This window comes from Leguminivora glycinivorella, chromosome Z (genome assembly GCF_023078275.1).
Source record: "Leguminivora glycinivorella isolate SPB_JAAS2020 chromosome Z, LegGlyc_1.1, whole genome shotgun sequence".
NCBI classification, from domain to species: Eukaryota; Metazoa; Arthropoda; class Insecta; order Lepidoptera; family Tortricidae; genus Leguminivora; species Leguminivora glycinivorella.
Window position 1 is genome coordinate 10338461 of NC_062998.1, and position 16320 is coordinate 10354780.

The following is a 16320-nucleotide window of genomic DNA, read 5'->3' on the forward strand; positions in this document are numbered from 1 at the left end:
GTCAGAAATAATATATTTTTCTTACACAGAAAAGTACATCAAAATGAAATAAAAAATTCCGAGGATCATCCCTTAGGACGACGAGCGTAGCGAGGTCTGTTACGAAAACCGAAAAAAATCTAATTTGTTTGTACGCCGTCCGATTTTGACAAAACATATCTCAATTGAAAGGTATTGCTTTATGTAACTAAAATATTTAAAAAAATGTAAGAATAAGAAAAAGAAAAAACCGGCCAAGAGCGCGTCGGGCCACGCTCAGTGTAGGGTTCCGTAGTTTTCCGTATTTTTCTCAAAAACTACTGGACCTATCAAGTTCAAAATAATTTTCCTAGAAAGTCTTTATAAAGTTCTACTTTTGTGATTTTTTCCATATTTTTTAAACATATGGTTCAAAAGTTAGAGGGGGGGGGGACGCACTTTTTTTCCTTTAGGAGCGATTATTTCCGAAAATATTAATATTATCAAAAAACGATCGTAGTAAACCCTTATTCATTTTTAAATACCTATCCAACAATATATGACGTGTTGGGGTTGGAATGAAAAAAAAATATCAGCCCCCACTTTACATGAAGGGGGGGTACCCTAATAAAAAAAAAATTCCATTTTTTATTTTTGCACTTTGTTGGCGTGATTGATATACATATTAGTACCAAATTTCAGCTTTCTAGTGCTAACGGTTACTGAGATTATCCGCGGACGGACGGACGGACGGACAGACAGACATGGCGAAACTATAAGGGTTCCTAGTTGACTACGGAACCCTAAAAACTAAAAGAAAAACTTTTGCCAAAGTTGGCTGTAGTTTGTTTATATGGTCGCTTATAAATTCCTTAGCCAGAAAGTCAGAAACATTATATTTTTCTTACAGTCAAAGACTATATAACTCCGTATAGACAGATAAAGTCTAAGAAAAAAATGTACCTCAGTACCATACAGAAAAGGCCCGGTGGCCTAGATGGCATTACACCTTTGGGGTACGCTCAGCTAGATGGCGCTAACATTAATATTTGTCATTTTAACACATATATCAAGCTAAGAATATGGGCCAAATTGTCAAAAACTGAGGTTCAAAAGTTTTAAGCTTGTGAGTTGTGACAAGGGATGGCAGTCTAAGTACTGTGATTACACATTTTACTTTGACAGTAACTCTCTATAACACTCGATCCTCTTTGCTTACAGTTACAAGTGTGCATTGGTAATAGACATCATAATAAACGATTTTTTCCGAGGATATAAAAATTTAATCCCTTAGAAAGACGAGCGTAGCGAGGTCTGTTACGAAAAACAAAAAAAAAACTGTTTTTTTTATTTGATGGTCTTCTTCTTCTTACAATTAACAAAAAATGTCCAATTTGGATATAAGATTTATTTTTAAATCAAATGCAGATAAATTTATAGTTCAAAACTAAAAACTACATCGAAATCGGATGAGTAGTTTTTAAGATACAAGTTACCAAAGTAAGCATAGTTTGGTTTATATGGCCGCTTTAAAATGTTCGCTACGCTCGTCTTTCTAAGGGATAACATTTTTATATCCTCGGAAAAAATCGTTTATTATGATGTCTATTATCAATGCATACTTTTAACTGTTAGAAGTATGCATTGATAATAATAGATTGAGATAAGATAAGAGGTACATACAGTACAAGGTCCCAAGATTTTTAACAAACTGCCCAAAGACATTACGTGTATAGAATCTTCGAGCCAATTCACACGAGCATTAAAAAAATGGCTTCTCACCCACGCTTTTTATGACATGAATGAATTTTATATTTTTAAATTATTTAATTGACATTCACAAAACATTGTATTCATTTTATTCTAATATTATATAATGCTCAATGTTCCTTAATGTAATTTAAAAATATATTAACATATTTCGACATATCAAACTACGAATACTAAAACAATAATTTTAATATACCATATAATAATTATGTACCTAAATCAATTGTGACGTATAATATGTAACAATATTATAAATAAAGACTGTATCGTTAAGTATAAACACAACTTTGAGTAGCCGTATTTATTTTCTATTATATTTTTTTCTTATAACAAGACATGGGCTTAATAAGTCACATAATAAGGTGCGCATTTTGTCCTAGAAACTCGACGTAAAGCATGTGGTTTAGACAGTATTGACTTAATCTTCCCGAGTACAAATTACGATTTCGGACAAATGCTACCAGAAAATTCACAAACTGCGTACAAGACGATACGATTGCGAATAAAAATTGTACGGTGCGAACCTCAACTACACATGATCCACAAAGCAGAATATCTGGACATAGTGTAGCCACTGTTATTTAAAAAAAAAGTTTGGGATCTGTGTATGGCGGCCATTTAGAGAATGTGGCATGGCGCTTACGCTAACTTCGACTTTGATGTCGAATTTATCTATCATACAGTGTTTATGTCGATCTGGTTTAGGGACTGTTCAAACACCATGAATGTCTAGTAGACTTTGGCCTATGGCTAATTTTTTTATCTGTTTCTCTTATCCTGCTTGCATCAAAAATTTACGGCAATCCGAAACGTTGCTCAAAATGCGTTTTTTTTAAATTATATAAATTCACCGCATTTATTCTGCAAGTGCCCTATTGAACAACCATGAAGAGAACTCTTAAAGAATATGTTTTGGCAGCATATTAACCTTTGTTTGTTGAAATCGTACTAATGAGTCATTGGAATATTCTCAAATTATGCCAGATAAGGGTTGTCCGAAATGTATTTGCTAGACCTTAATGAAAGTACCATAAACTCCCTAAAATAAAATCAATATCAGACCTTCTTATATCAAATAGTGCTTACCAATACCTTCAGATCATACAAAATGGCGAGAGGAGTCGGAAATGAATCCTCGGAACATAATAATACAAAATTATGCACATGTCAACATTTAGACCAGGTTTTTTTTGTCCTTATACATATATTTGATGGCCCGTGGCTCGATATGTAGCTATCCAAAATCACATTTATTGCTTAATTATTATTAATTATTTATTATTATTTAATAAACAATTAAATAAATTAAATAATTTAATGATTTACTATTTATTATTTAAGGATTAAGATGAAATGGCGGAAAAGTGTGAAAAACAGGACAATGGCGATTTTTAGTATGTGATTAGGCTGTTTTTTTCGGAGTTAGTAATTAGTTTATGTTTAAACATTTTATCATAGAGGTTCCATAAATAGTGTACCTTTTTAATAGTAGTCATTTTTTTTAAATAAAACTCATCAATTACGATATATTTATGTAAATAAGATTTGGCCTATTTAACTTCTAACACTGATTTAGTATAAAAATCGATCTTAAATATTTTTTTAATTATTTTTCCCAGAGTCAGAAAACCATTGTCTATCATATATCTCGTTAAAAGAAAAATTCATGCATTTAAGGGTTAAATTTTAATCGAGTCAATAGAGGCCCCGCTCTTCCCTAGGTTAACAGTATTTACATTTTTTTTTAAATAAATTCTGCATTGCGTTATTCTTCAAATTACGGCATTACTATGAAAAAAATTTCGCGCTCGCTACGCTCGCGATTTATTTTCCTACGTAGTGAAACTTCTTCCCAAGGGCGCCGAAACTCAAACTCGCTCTACCCTGATCGACTGCACGGGCCGGCGCTGCTTATACTTAACGATACAGTCTTTAAATGAGTATGAAAAATATAATGTATCTGACTTTCTGGCTAAGGAATTTATAAGCGAACATATTGGCAGGGTGCAAAGCGGGTGGAGGGGGTAGCTAAAACGATCACAGCGCTCACTACGGCCAAAATTGACATTTTAGTCGCTGACTTACGCTGTCAAAACCATATTGCAGTAAACATTTTCATATCGTTTTTGAGATAAATTTAATATGGGCCTAGTAAAATTTGTTATGGTGAATTGTAATAACTCCCAAGAAAAATATCGACTAAATATTAGCTATTTCCAAGACCGTGGTGGAAAGGAAACCACCGTTTAAGTGAATAGTTGCCGTAAGAAGAAAAGTGTCGTCCAACCTCTGAAGTTTTACTTAAAAGTGCGTAATCTTTTGATACAAGTGTTGAATTGAATTTATAGTGCAAATTTTATTGGAGTTTTAAAAGCCGACGTGGAAGCCAATCCCAGTCATGTTCCAAAATCATTTTATTTGTTTCCTTAAGTGTGGTCCTGTGTACAAATCGAAACGGATTGACGAGAATGCGTAAATATCGAGGTTTCAATCGGACGAAGGAGCACGAGAACAATAAAAGCAGAAGTAGTCCACATCCGCTGAAGGCTTATCACATTTTAAATAAAATTCCTGAAAACTTATTTCATCGCATTGATGATTACATATTTGATGTGATATCTGCTAAACCTCCAATATTTTCAAGTAAATGAAACAAGTTCTTGTAATGTATACTATACCTAATTAAAAGTTATAATAGCTAGTTTGTTTTTATTTTACAATAAACCCTGTACCCTGTAAATGATATTTATAATACCTATAGTTAGCCTATGAAAATGACATAGCATAGCAGTGAACTGATCAACAATTTCAAAAGCCAATGATTTATTAATACTTTATTGCACATAGGTACAAATGGTGGATAAAAGTCTTCAATCTCTAGAAAATGCCCAGCTAGCACTAATTTCTTGTCTTTATTCATCGTCTTAGGTTGGAAAATGATTTCGTGAGCGATGACACGAAACCCCGTTTTAGTCACCAGTTTGTTAATTTCTCACTGAAAACAACAATTTTAATGTTATTGGCGATAATGTTGTAACCACCATCGTCCAAAATTGTCTAATATAGTAAAATAACACAAATTTCATTAATTTTTTCACAATGTTTACTTACTTCTCGCTTGAGAGCGGCGACAATATTGTCCATAATGGTCACCTGTCACGTGGCGTGTCGTCGCGCACGGTCTCAATAAACAAACTAAGCCAACTTTGACAACTTGTATCTTAAAAACTACTGATCCGATTTCGATTCGGTTTTTAGTTTATAATCATGAATTTATTTGTCTTTAATTTTAAATACTCATATATCGACATTGTACATCTTGTCTACCGTTTTTTGCAGTTATTCAGTGTGCAATTGAGATATGTTTTGTCAAAATCGGACGACGTAAAAAAATTAGATTTTATTTTCGGTTTTCGTAACAGACCTCGCTACGTTCGTCGTCCTAAGGGATGAAATTATGATATCCTCGGAATTTTTTATTTTATTTTGATGTGTACTGTCACTATGTACTTTTCTGTGTAAGAAAAGTCATTCTTTGAAGTTATTCAGTGTGATACGTAAATTTACTATTTTAATTTTTTTCTTAGATTACTTTTTTTATAATATATTTTTTTCTATTTTTTTTTATTACATAAATCAATACCTTTCATTTGAGATACGTTTTGTTAAAATCGGACGATATGATAAAACTATAGATTTTTTTTCATTTTCATAAAACACCTCGCTACGCTCGGCTTCCTAAGGGATGAAATTTCGATATCCTCGGAAAAAATCATTTACTATGACGTCTACTATCACCATGCAAAGCGGCTTGCTTCAATCTAAAAGTGCAGCTTTTGGCCAAAAAATCTCCATAACAAGTATGACTACTGCAAAAGCGCATGGCGAATATATCAATGAATTTATTCATAATTGCTCCACGCCATTTCGCACAGTACGCTATAGTAAGAGAAACAACGTAAACATAAGCGGAATAGATTTAAAGAAACTAACACAGCAACCATCATTTCACGCGGCAGGTGTACTGAAAAACACACTTAATTTATGATGAAATGTACTTCTTCTTCGACTTAGCGTTTTTCCGGCTTAGCGCCAGGGTCCGCTTTCCTGCTCAGTCGTCTCCACTTTGCCCGGTCTTTGGAATCCTTATGGCCGCTGTATACATGGGGCCAATGGTTGGAACAACCCTTGGTGGAACCCCTTGGCCAAGCGTGTAGAGGGTTACTTGGCCGTATGTTGGCAGTTGGCGCTAGCGCTGGCCGGCCAACCGACTGGTGTCGGTTTTTTGTCCACACATCAAAGGATCTTGGCGCCTCATTAAGTTTGTCGTCAGCCGTCAGAGAGGACAGTAGTGAAAGATTTACGAAAATAATAAGATTATCTATACCAATAATAGTGTTGATTTTAGGAAATACAATACCCTTGCAAATGTTTAATGTATTGGCTAAAAAGATAAATGTCTAATCAGAATATTTCAAAAATTGTTAATATTATTTATTAATTAAATTTTGCTGACAATGTGACCTAGAATTATCTAGCCTTTTCCATTCTACGTCCATCTTTTATGAAGGGCCAATGCCAAGTGATTGGTTCACCAATGTGTAAACAGCGACTCTTATCTTGGCCACACCTCGGACACTGGCGATCAAATATATGAAAGAGGCGCGATCCTAGCACACATTCTAAGATCGTGTAGGTGAACGAGTACTATGCTTGTATGAGTGAAATATGACAGGCCGACTGTTCGCGTTTTTGACAGGCGGTAACTGTGAGGTAACCGAGAGGGGGTGGGCGGCACTTTCAGCGGGGAGCGGGAGTGGCCATACTGTACGATAGTACCCTTTATTATACTGTGTCTTGGCCAAGGGGTTCCACCAAGGGTTGGTCCAACCGTTGGCCTCATGTGTACAGCGGCCATTAGGCGTGAGATTGTTCTCTTGCATGTCCGCTCTCACGACGTCCAGCCAATGTACTATCACTCGAAATCTTAACAAATTCAGTACCTGAACGCGCAGAACGTACTACACTCTACAAGCCGATAATGTGCAAAATTCCATATATAAAAACGACTATTAGGATCAGAGAACCCGACTGTCGGGATCACGTACAGTCACGAGCTTTAATTTGTGACCCATTTTCGTTAAATGTCGTTAGAACATTCATAATGCAATAAGGTCGAAACTGCAATAATGTTGAATGTCAAGCTATGACATAAAATGTCTTATCTAATCGACCCTTGAAATGATAACCTTTTTGCAAAAAGCTATTATTACCCTTAGTCTATGATCATTACGATTTTCTAATTACGAACATATGTCGTGTCAGTGTCAGTCAAGAAAATAGTTTATTGTGACATTTTAAGAAAATATAATTTTGCAATTAATAAAATGCTTGCGGCTAATCGTGACCAAATACGACTACAAGTTATTGATTTGCACGAACAAGGAGTAGGAATCCGCGAGATATCACGCCAAATAAATGTGACAAGGAACACAGTTCGCCGTTGGGTTCGACGTCACGGGAACGAGGAAAATATTATAGACTTACGTCGAAACAACCATCGCCCGCAAGTTACAAGAGCAGAGCCGCCTGATGCAAATGCAATATATTATGGATGCCTTTACGCCAACGAGGCATTTTGCAGAAGCATTTGAAGTCCACCCTTCAACAATTAGAAGGCACCTTCACGCCATGGGCGTGCATCACAGGCGGCCTGCAAAAAAAAATGCTTTGACGGATGCCCATAAAGCTGCTCGACTTATTTTCGCACGTCGATATCTAAATTTTGATTGGACGACTACGGCTTTCATCGATGAAAAGACTTTTCAATCTTCCCAAACAGGCAGACTGCATTTGTGGAGGATCGACAGGACGCGATACACCGAAGACCACGTCTTAGCTAACAACGCGTCTGGTCGCATTACAGTTAACATGTCTGGCTGGATTAGTTCAGCCGGCATTGGAGAACTTGTCGATTTACCACCCAGGGCCACTGCTCAAGATTATGTCGATTTATTAGACGAGAGTGTCCTTCCAACATTGCAGCTATATTATATATCCACAAGAGGATGTTGCTCCAATAAACTTTGTTCAAGATAACGCAACCATTCATACGGCAAGAATCGTTAGAAATTGGTTCCACAATAATAGAGCAAATATAAATCCTATTCCGTGGCCTGCAAAGAGTGCCGATTTAAATCCAGTCGAAAATTTATGGGGCTTAATGGTCCAAAAATGGTCAAATCGAAACGAAAGAACTAGAGAAGCACTTATGGATCATTGCCACATAGTCTGGGAAAGTTTTAAGGGTACTGACATATGTGAGAAATTGATTGGATCCATGCGTGACCGGCTCCAGGCTGTGATTGATAACTACGGTGGATATACGCGATTTTGAATATTTGGTTAAACATTTTACTGAAAAGATGTAAATTAATTTCGTTGTAGTCTTGCGTCATGTCTTAATAAATAATTATAAAGAATAAAAAAGTTTGTTTTGACAAAGATCTTAATATGTCAATTGTTTTATATGAATATTATATCAATTGAAACTTTATTACTTATTGTTTATTTCCGTATCACAGATTTAAAAAAAAATAAACCACCGGACCAAAAAGTTATTACCCAAGTAACGATAGGGTAGTTTCCTTTACTTAAAATAAAATATTTTATGCAGTGCACGAAATAATACACGAGATAATTAGAAGAAAAATATAGACAGTAGTTATTTTTAAACATAATTTCTATTTAATAAATGGCATAGAAATAATAAGTTGATGAGTTGACCGTGACGTTATAAAGTCGGTTGCCATATTAATTCCATATTAAGTAGCTAACTCACGGCCGCACCGCAGCTGCAAGTGGGAGCGAGCAGAGAATAACTCTTTCTCACTCCCACTTGCAGGATAGTAATGGGATGACCTTGGTGCGGTGCGCAGCTTGTGCGGCCGTGAGTTAGCACCTTTAGCTAACTGTTTTGACATTTCTTAAAAAGAAGCTCATTTGACTAGTAGGAAACTAGCCTATTACTCGGAAAACATCGGTAATAATCGTTTGCCCTCGTTCCGGTTGACGTTTTTACACGGTTGCCCCTAGAAACGTAAAGTTGTCGATGGTAAACATTATGACATTGACATGATTGAGCTTTAAAATGTTAGCTCTAAATAGCCAAAGTTTGCTATACGATATTCAACCTTAGGTGGGTCCCAAATTAAAGCTCGTGACTGTACCATCGTCGCTGTCGTCGCCCGAGTCCTCCGAGTCGGAGAGGACCTCCCAGCCGGGGTGAGCCTCCATCCAGTCCTTCAGCTGCGAGAGTAGTGGTGCCTCCTCGCCTTTCAGTACCTGGTGATGTTTTATTCATGATTACATTGGAACTGTATTCTTATATAAAAACATCAAACAACAATCACTGAGGCATTGAGGAGTTCATGCTCAATTTGTACTAATGGTTTCTAAAAGATCATACTAAACTTTTAGGCGCGGGCGTTTCTTTGTATGACGATGTACAACTCTCATCCATTCAAACTAGAATGATTACTTGGTTTTGGCATAAAAACCGTCACAGACGGTTACACCGGTCAAATCTTACATGAAAATCGGCTAAAAAAACAAAGTGTGATGTAAAGCTGGATTTTTGGTATGTTATTTGGAGTCCTTGGGGGAATGTAAGACTATATTTTGCAAGCAAAAAAAAAGTGTGCTAACTTCGTAATTTAAAAAAAAAAGTAAAAAAATCGGACTTTTTTTGTTTTTTATTTTTTTTTTTAAAAACTATGCGTTTTTGGTCAAAAGTTGCTGTGTAATGTTGAAAGCGCATTAAATTTTAAACAGTTTGACATCTTTGTTATCAATGTCCGTCAAATAGTTTTCGAGATATGAAGCGTCAAAAAAGGTTAATTTTTGACGCATTTATAAATTGTAGCGTTTTGTCAATATTTTTGGACAAATATCTGCAAAATACTTCATGATATGATATAACATTGTATAAAATTTATTTTGCTTTAGTTTTAGTGCAAATAAAGGTCAGTAAGACGAATGGTTACTTTGGTAAACAAAAAAAAAATCTATAAATAGAGAGGCCAAGAGTCTGGTAGACTGGTTAAGGTAAAATAGTTTACCCTAAAAGTTTTAGGTTGAAAGTAATGAAAGTGCTATCTATTCGATCTTACTTTCTTTGATATCCGTTTATCTGAAAAAATTGTCTAAGCTAACTTTGCATCGATTTGACTATTACTAATGAAGAAATAAAATACAGTAAAATTTTGAAGTTTAGTAAATTAGAAAAATAAAACAGAATTAGTTACATTTTACTTTTTCCTTTTTGAGGGTCCTGGTTCTGCATCTTGATGGCACAACTCCTATAGTGATAGAAAGTCCACTTGAGTTGTATTTGACCACCAATTGCTGTGGAATAAACTACGGGAACGGAAAGCGCCCACGCCAATTATTAAGATACTGGAGAAGTGGTATTCCCAGCAGAAGAACGTAGTAAGATGGAAGTCAACTCTGTCCACAGCCAGCGGGCTAAACTGTGGCGTGAGACAAGGAGGCAGTATGTCTCCGGCTCTCTTCAGTGTGTACATGGATGGGCTGTCGCAGGCTTTAACCAGTACCGAGGTTGGCTGCTCCATCAATGGGCAAATGATAAATCACATCGCATAATATGCAGACGATATGGTCCTACTAGCACCATCTGTGGGAGCTATGCGTAAGATACTTGCAGAATGCGAGAGATACGCCAGCCAGCATAACATGAGATACAATCCGGACAAGTCTGAATTTATGCTCATGGAGGCAGCACATATGCCCACATAGGGCCGGATTAAGGGTAGAGCGAGTGGAGCGGCCGCTCTAGGCGCCAGATGGTGAGGGGAGCCAAAATGGTAAATGTGGAAAAGTCTAAATCAAAAAGTTTTATATTGCATGGGCGCACACAGAGTCCGAAATGGCGAGAGGGGCCAGGAGTGAATTCAGCTATTAAAAATCTGCATTTGGGTTTAAGTATGTATATAAAATTCCTCTCTCAATAATAGAAAAAAATTTCGCGCTCGCTTCGCTAGCGTTCATTATTTCTGTCTAGTATGAGACCCTATGCTATCTTTTAGTTACTTATTAGTCAAATGACTATAACGTGACAGACGGACATAGCGTAACTATAAGGACTCCGTTGATATTTCCATTGGTATTTTAGCTTCGAACCCGAAAAAATTTTTAACAATAAGGGCGCCAAAACTATGTCTCGCTCTACCCTGATCAAGTGCGCGGGCCTGCGCTGCCCACACATGTACCACCTCTTTTGCTTGATGGAGTTCAATTGCGGAGAGTACACGAAGTCAAATATCTTGGACACATCTTATCCAGTTTAAAAGACCAGGAGGACATAGAAAGGCAGAGGCGAGCCACCGCAGTAAGGGCAAACATGTTGGCTAGAAGATTCGCCAAATGTAGTGAACTAGTGACAGCGTAAAAAGACAGCTGTTCCTCAGTTTTTGTACAAGCGTGTATACTGTCGAGTTATGGTCCGACTACACCTGCGCGGCGGTGAGAGACCTGCGCGTGCAATACAACACATACTATGTACTGATATTTCGTTAAACGGAGAATACTATGATTCGGGCACGGTGTAGCTGGGTGGCTATTGCACAACACCCTGCATTTTATGATTAAGCACTGGGACTTGGCACAGTTGTTCCCTGGGTGGCCCTGAGTAGATAAAGACCGGGAGTCATTGAGAGCCCCCCTTAATTTAGGAGGGAGGAGGGGAGGAAGGCAAGCGCCGCCGCGCTTCCTTTGAAACCATATTTCTCTAAAACTATAAAAAATAGGGCATGCGATATATCATTTTCGGATAAATTAAGGACGAAGAATTCATTTTTGGAACAAAAAAAATGTACTTTAGAACAAAAATACAAAATAAAATGGGAAAATCTTAAAACGGGATTATTTTTTTTACATATTATAAAAACTGTAATAGTTATTTTAAAATAAAAATTATTATTTAATAGCTACATTTATCTAGTTTTAGAAATATATTATAGGACGAGCGATAAAAATCTTCCATTAATTATGCCAACATTTTCATACATAACTTTCCAGAAGCAACGGACTAAAAGGTGCGTGCCGCTATTGACGAGTGGCCAGCCCGCTTAAAGGCCTGTATAAAAAAACGAGGCGGTCATTTTGAGTAAATTATGTGAAGGTTTTAATGCTAAAACCAAGCACGTAATCATTTTTCACCTCAACAATAGCATAAAAATGTTTCACAACGGAACTTTTTGGAAAACAATATGTAGCATTTCCTTAATTTGTCAACTTTTGTACAGCATTTTCTTTGGTACTTGGATTGTATTGTTGTCAAGGTGTACGTAGGTCGAAACAAAACAAAACAAACAAACTTATTGTTTACCACCGGGTTCCTTTTGTGCATGTAACGACGGAACTCCGACTTAAAAATACGAACGCTTTATATTAGTGTATTCGCTTTTAATTTTGCTAGTCAATTTTCTCGAGATTATTGAACGATATTTCCACCAAATCGTCGATGTTAACAAATCGGATTGGACCAAATCTACCTCATGACCCTAAAAAATTTGCTAAAAACAGTTGCAGTGATATAGTTAGGGAAATTAGAATGTGTTAAAATAAAATATAGCTAATAAATATCTAGGAAAAAGCGGATCGGAGCGGATTTACAGAACTCTTTCTGAAGGACTAACCCATGATTGGCGCGAGATTACGTCGAGATAAGACTACCCGCACCCTTGTGTCATTATATTAATAAAATTAAAAAAGACGAATCATCTATGTCGTGGTGAGGTACTGTTACATCCACAGACATCTTAGGCCAAAAGTACGCTATCATATAATCATAGGTCTGTATGCCTTCCTCTCTCTCCAACGTGAAGAAAAAGGACGGCATGTTGCCTATTATCATATTTCTATGATAGTAGAATATCGGCCTTAGGAAGTCGCAAGTTCTTGAACCCACACAAAGCACACAAACAACTTGTAGATGGACACTCCTATTGCACAATACACGTGCATCATTTCCATGCTGTGTACATGCGAACGACCAGCAAGCCATATCATCGCTCACACACACAATGACAAATTCGATAAGGGCGCGAGCGGCTTGTCCGCTCTTTAGTATAATATATGCTCTGAGTTCACGTCAATAACTTACCTCGCCGGTCTTGGGGTCCATGACGCTGACCCTTGAGTCGGAAGTCTGCGAGCTGTCATCCAGAGCGTCAATCTCACCGCCCTCCAGCAACTTTTTCTTTCGCGATTTCTGCGCACACATTATAAATAGTAAATAAATAATTGAGCCTATATACGTCGAACTGCTGGGCACAGGCCTCCTCTCAGAGGCCAGGGCTCGGGCTATAGTCGCCATGTTAGCCCTATGCGGAATTGCGGATTAGGGATTTCACATAACATTTGAAATTACACACATTAACTTTGACAATTCCTTTGTATATAACGAATTAATTAGTTACGAAGTTTGTTAGTTAACTCGAGGAATTTACTAATAACCGTAAAGTGTAAGTATACACTTTTAATTTTAAAGATAACAATTGAACAACACACAACAACAACACAACAATTCAAGCTATTTAACCTGTAAGATTAATATTTCTGTTAACAGCAAAATTAGTAACGAGCGCCATGTCTCAACCATGGGGGTGTTATTCTGCACCATTTAAAGAAAGCTTACTTAACGACTGGTTTAGACTTTACCAGATCCTTCAATGATTGCGTATTTTAAATCTGGTTTAAGGCAAGGAAGGTATGTTAGGCAAAGAGAGCCCTCTTGTAGCTTTTTAAGGAAACTCATCTGAAACGCCATCTCTGATTGTTTTCCGAAATTAAGTATAAATGTGTGTGCACATTTACATAAGGCTTACCAAAATAACCTGTAAATTACAAATGGCAGTTTTTTTTTCTTAACACATTACTAAGGTTATCTTACAACGATAAAAAGTTGTATCGTAATTCAATTTTAATAATGTTGGTTGTACGGGTGCCCGATTGATATTCCGAAATAAAATACGCCGATTTTCGGTACGCCGACAACGATTCGCCGACGTCTTTTTTGGCCGAATAACGATTGGAAGATTCTCATTTCGCATAATATTCGTTCGTAAACGGAGTCGGTAAGCAGAAATTTGATATGCCGATTTACTTTCCGTCGAATAATCTATACTAATATTATAAATGGGAAAGTGTTGTGTGTGTGTCTGTTTGTTTGTCCGTCTTTCACGGCAAAACGGAGCGATGAATTGACGTGATTTTTAGATGGAGATAGTTGAAGGGATGGAGAGTGACATAGGCTACTTTTTATCTCTTTCTAACGCGAGCGAAGCCGCGGGCAAAAGCTAGTCATTTAATAATTGTAAAAATTGGCCGAAACACAATATGTCGAGTGATCATTTGGTATTTTTTTTTTGGTGAGTTGGCTGGAACTTGCGTACAAACTGTTCTGCGGATTCAAACATCTAGTTGTTAGATCGTTTATAGAGTAACTCACATTTATTTCAACTACTTATTTATATTAATCATCATGTTCTGATTCTAAGGATTAATTTTAGTAAATTATGTATTTTTGTTTTCAACTCGCCAAATACTTTTAAAATTTTTGGTTCTCCCATTCCGAAATTAGCACTTTTCTGTTCAAGAATATAATGATGCCAGTATATGTAAATTATTATCGCAACGTAAAGAATTTCACATTATAAGTACATTGTTTAAGAAAAAAAGTGTCTATTAAGTGCGTCATTTTACAACAGCGATAATTCATTCATTCGAATATATTTTAACAATGTGAATGTATAAAATGTGAAACGTTATTCGACTAAACGTGGTCTAAACGAAAATATTACTTTGCCAAATGAAAAATGTCCAATATCCGGATAATTTGCACAGAAGCGAACTGAACTGTATGCGAACCAAGATTCTACGTAATACGTAACGTTATTCGACCAAAAGTGACAGCGATAGTGCTTAATGGCATTCGGCGAATCGTTATCGGCGAATCAATAATCGGCTAAAAAATTGTCGGAGAATCATTATTCATTAGGTAGCCGGTTGTACGACGTCATGTGTTGTTCCATCTCCATCAGCGAAAAATATTACTAAACTTACACTCCGAGTACTGCGACTCTCAGCACATAAAGCGTAAGAGTCATCGTCTAGAACGAACTTCAAGCCCCACTCACCCGCTTCCTACGCTCTTCTTCTTGCTGTTTCTTCCTCTGCTCCTGCTTGTGCTGCTTGACCATCTCCGTGAGGCTGGCGATGTACTCGTCGGTCTGAGAGAGCAGGAACGCGAGCCACTTGTCTTCTAGAACGAACTTCAAGCCCCACTCACCCGCTTCCTGCGCTCTTCTTCTTGCTGTTTCTTCCTCTGCTCCTGCTTGTGCTGCTTGACCATCTCCGTGAGGCTGGCGATGTACTCGTCTGTCTGAGAGAGCAGGAACGCGAGCCGGTTGTCTTCTAGAACGAACTTCAAGCCCCACTCACCCGCTTCCTGCGCTCTTCTTCTTGCTGTTTCTTCCTCTGCTCCTGCTTGTGCTGCTTGACCATCTCCGTGAGGCTGGCGATGTACTCGTCGGTCTGAGAGAGCAGGAACGCGAGCCACTTGTCTTCTAGAACGAACTTCAAGCCCCACTCACCCGCTTCCTGCGCTCTTCTTCTTGCTGTTTCTTTCTCTGCTCCTGCTTGTGCTGCTTGACCATCTCCGTGAGGCAGGAGATGTACTCGTCGGTTTGAGAGAGCAGGAACGCGAGCCGCTTGTCTTCTAGAACGAACTTCAAACCCCACTCACCCGCTTCCTACGCTCTTCTTCTTGCTGTTTCTTCCTCTGCTCCTGCTTGTGCTGCTTGACCATCTCCGTGAGGCTGGCGATGTACTCGTCGGTCTGAGAGAGCAGGAACGCGAGACGCTTGTCTTTCTTCTGATCGATAAGCTTGCGGTAACCCTCTTCGTCCTCCGCCATCAAACTGACGACAAATTAAATACATATTACTAACGCCGTGGCTTGCGTGGGCGACGGTCGAGCGATGGTCGCGCGACGGCGATGCGACGCATACGAAATCAAACCTTATCGATATGGAAGTATGAGGCGCGACGACCGTCGCGCGACCGTCGCCCACGCAAGACACGGCGTAAAAGATTCTAATTCATCCTATCATCATCAGTATCATCACGTATGCAAGCTCTTATCATCTACTTTTGGGCAGTCTCTTATTTCTATTTAAGTTACTTATCCTAATCTGATATCGTCGTACTTCTTTTTTATTACTCAGTCCAGCCTATTTGAGTATTGTTGGAAAAAGGTCCCTTTCCCGGCTCTCCACGGAGAAAAAAACGTGTTTTTTTATTGGAAAAACGCAAGTATCCGCGAATAATTTTACCCAATCGCAAATGCGGATGCAGTTTAAAAACCAGTTGCATCAAACACGGTAAACGCTTAGGGTCGGTTGCACCAAACTGTTTGTCCCCAGGCGGTCGCTATTTTTTTGTATATCCATAGACTTCTGCTACGTGACTTTGATGTATGTTGTCTGTTATCTGTGGTCTATGCAACTA

General features: G+C 37.8%; 1 protein-coding gene across 1 annotated transcript in view; it reads right to left on the reverse strand.

Annotated features, from left to right (window-relative positions):
• Nucleotides 1-16320, reverse strand: part of LOC125240608 (ATP-dependent helicase brm) — a 78090-nt gene that overhangs the window by 43933 nt on the left and 17837 nt on the right. The window contains exons 9-11 of the mRNA XM_048148568.1: nt 15557-15731; nt 12914-13021; nt 8958-9072 (exon numbers count right to left, since the gene is read on the reverse strand). Coding sequence (XP_048004525.1) covers nt 8958-9072; nt 12914-13021; nt 15557-15731 — 398 coding nt within the window. The remainder of the gene's footprint in view (nt 1-8957; nt 9073-12913; nt 13022-15556; nt 15732-16320) is intronic.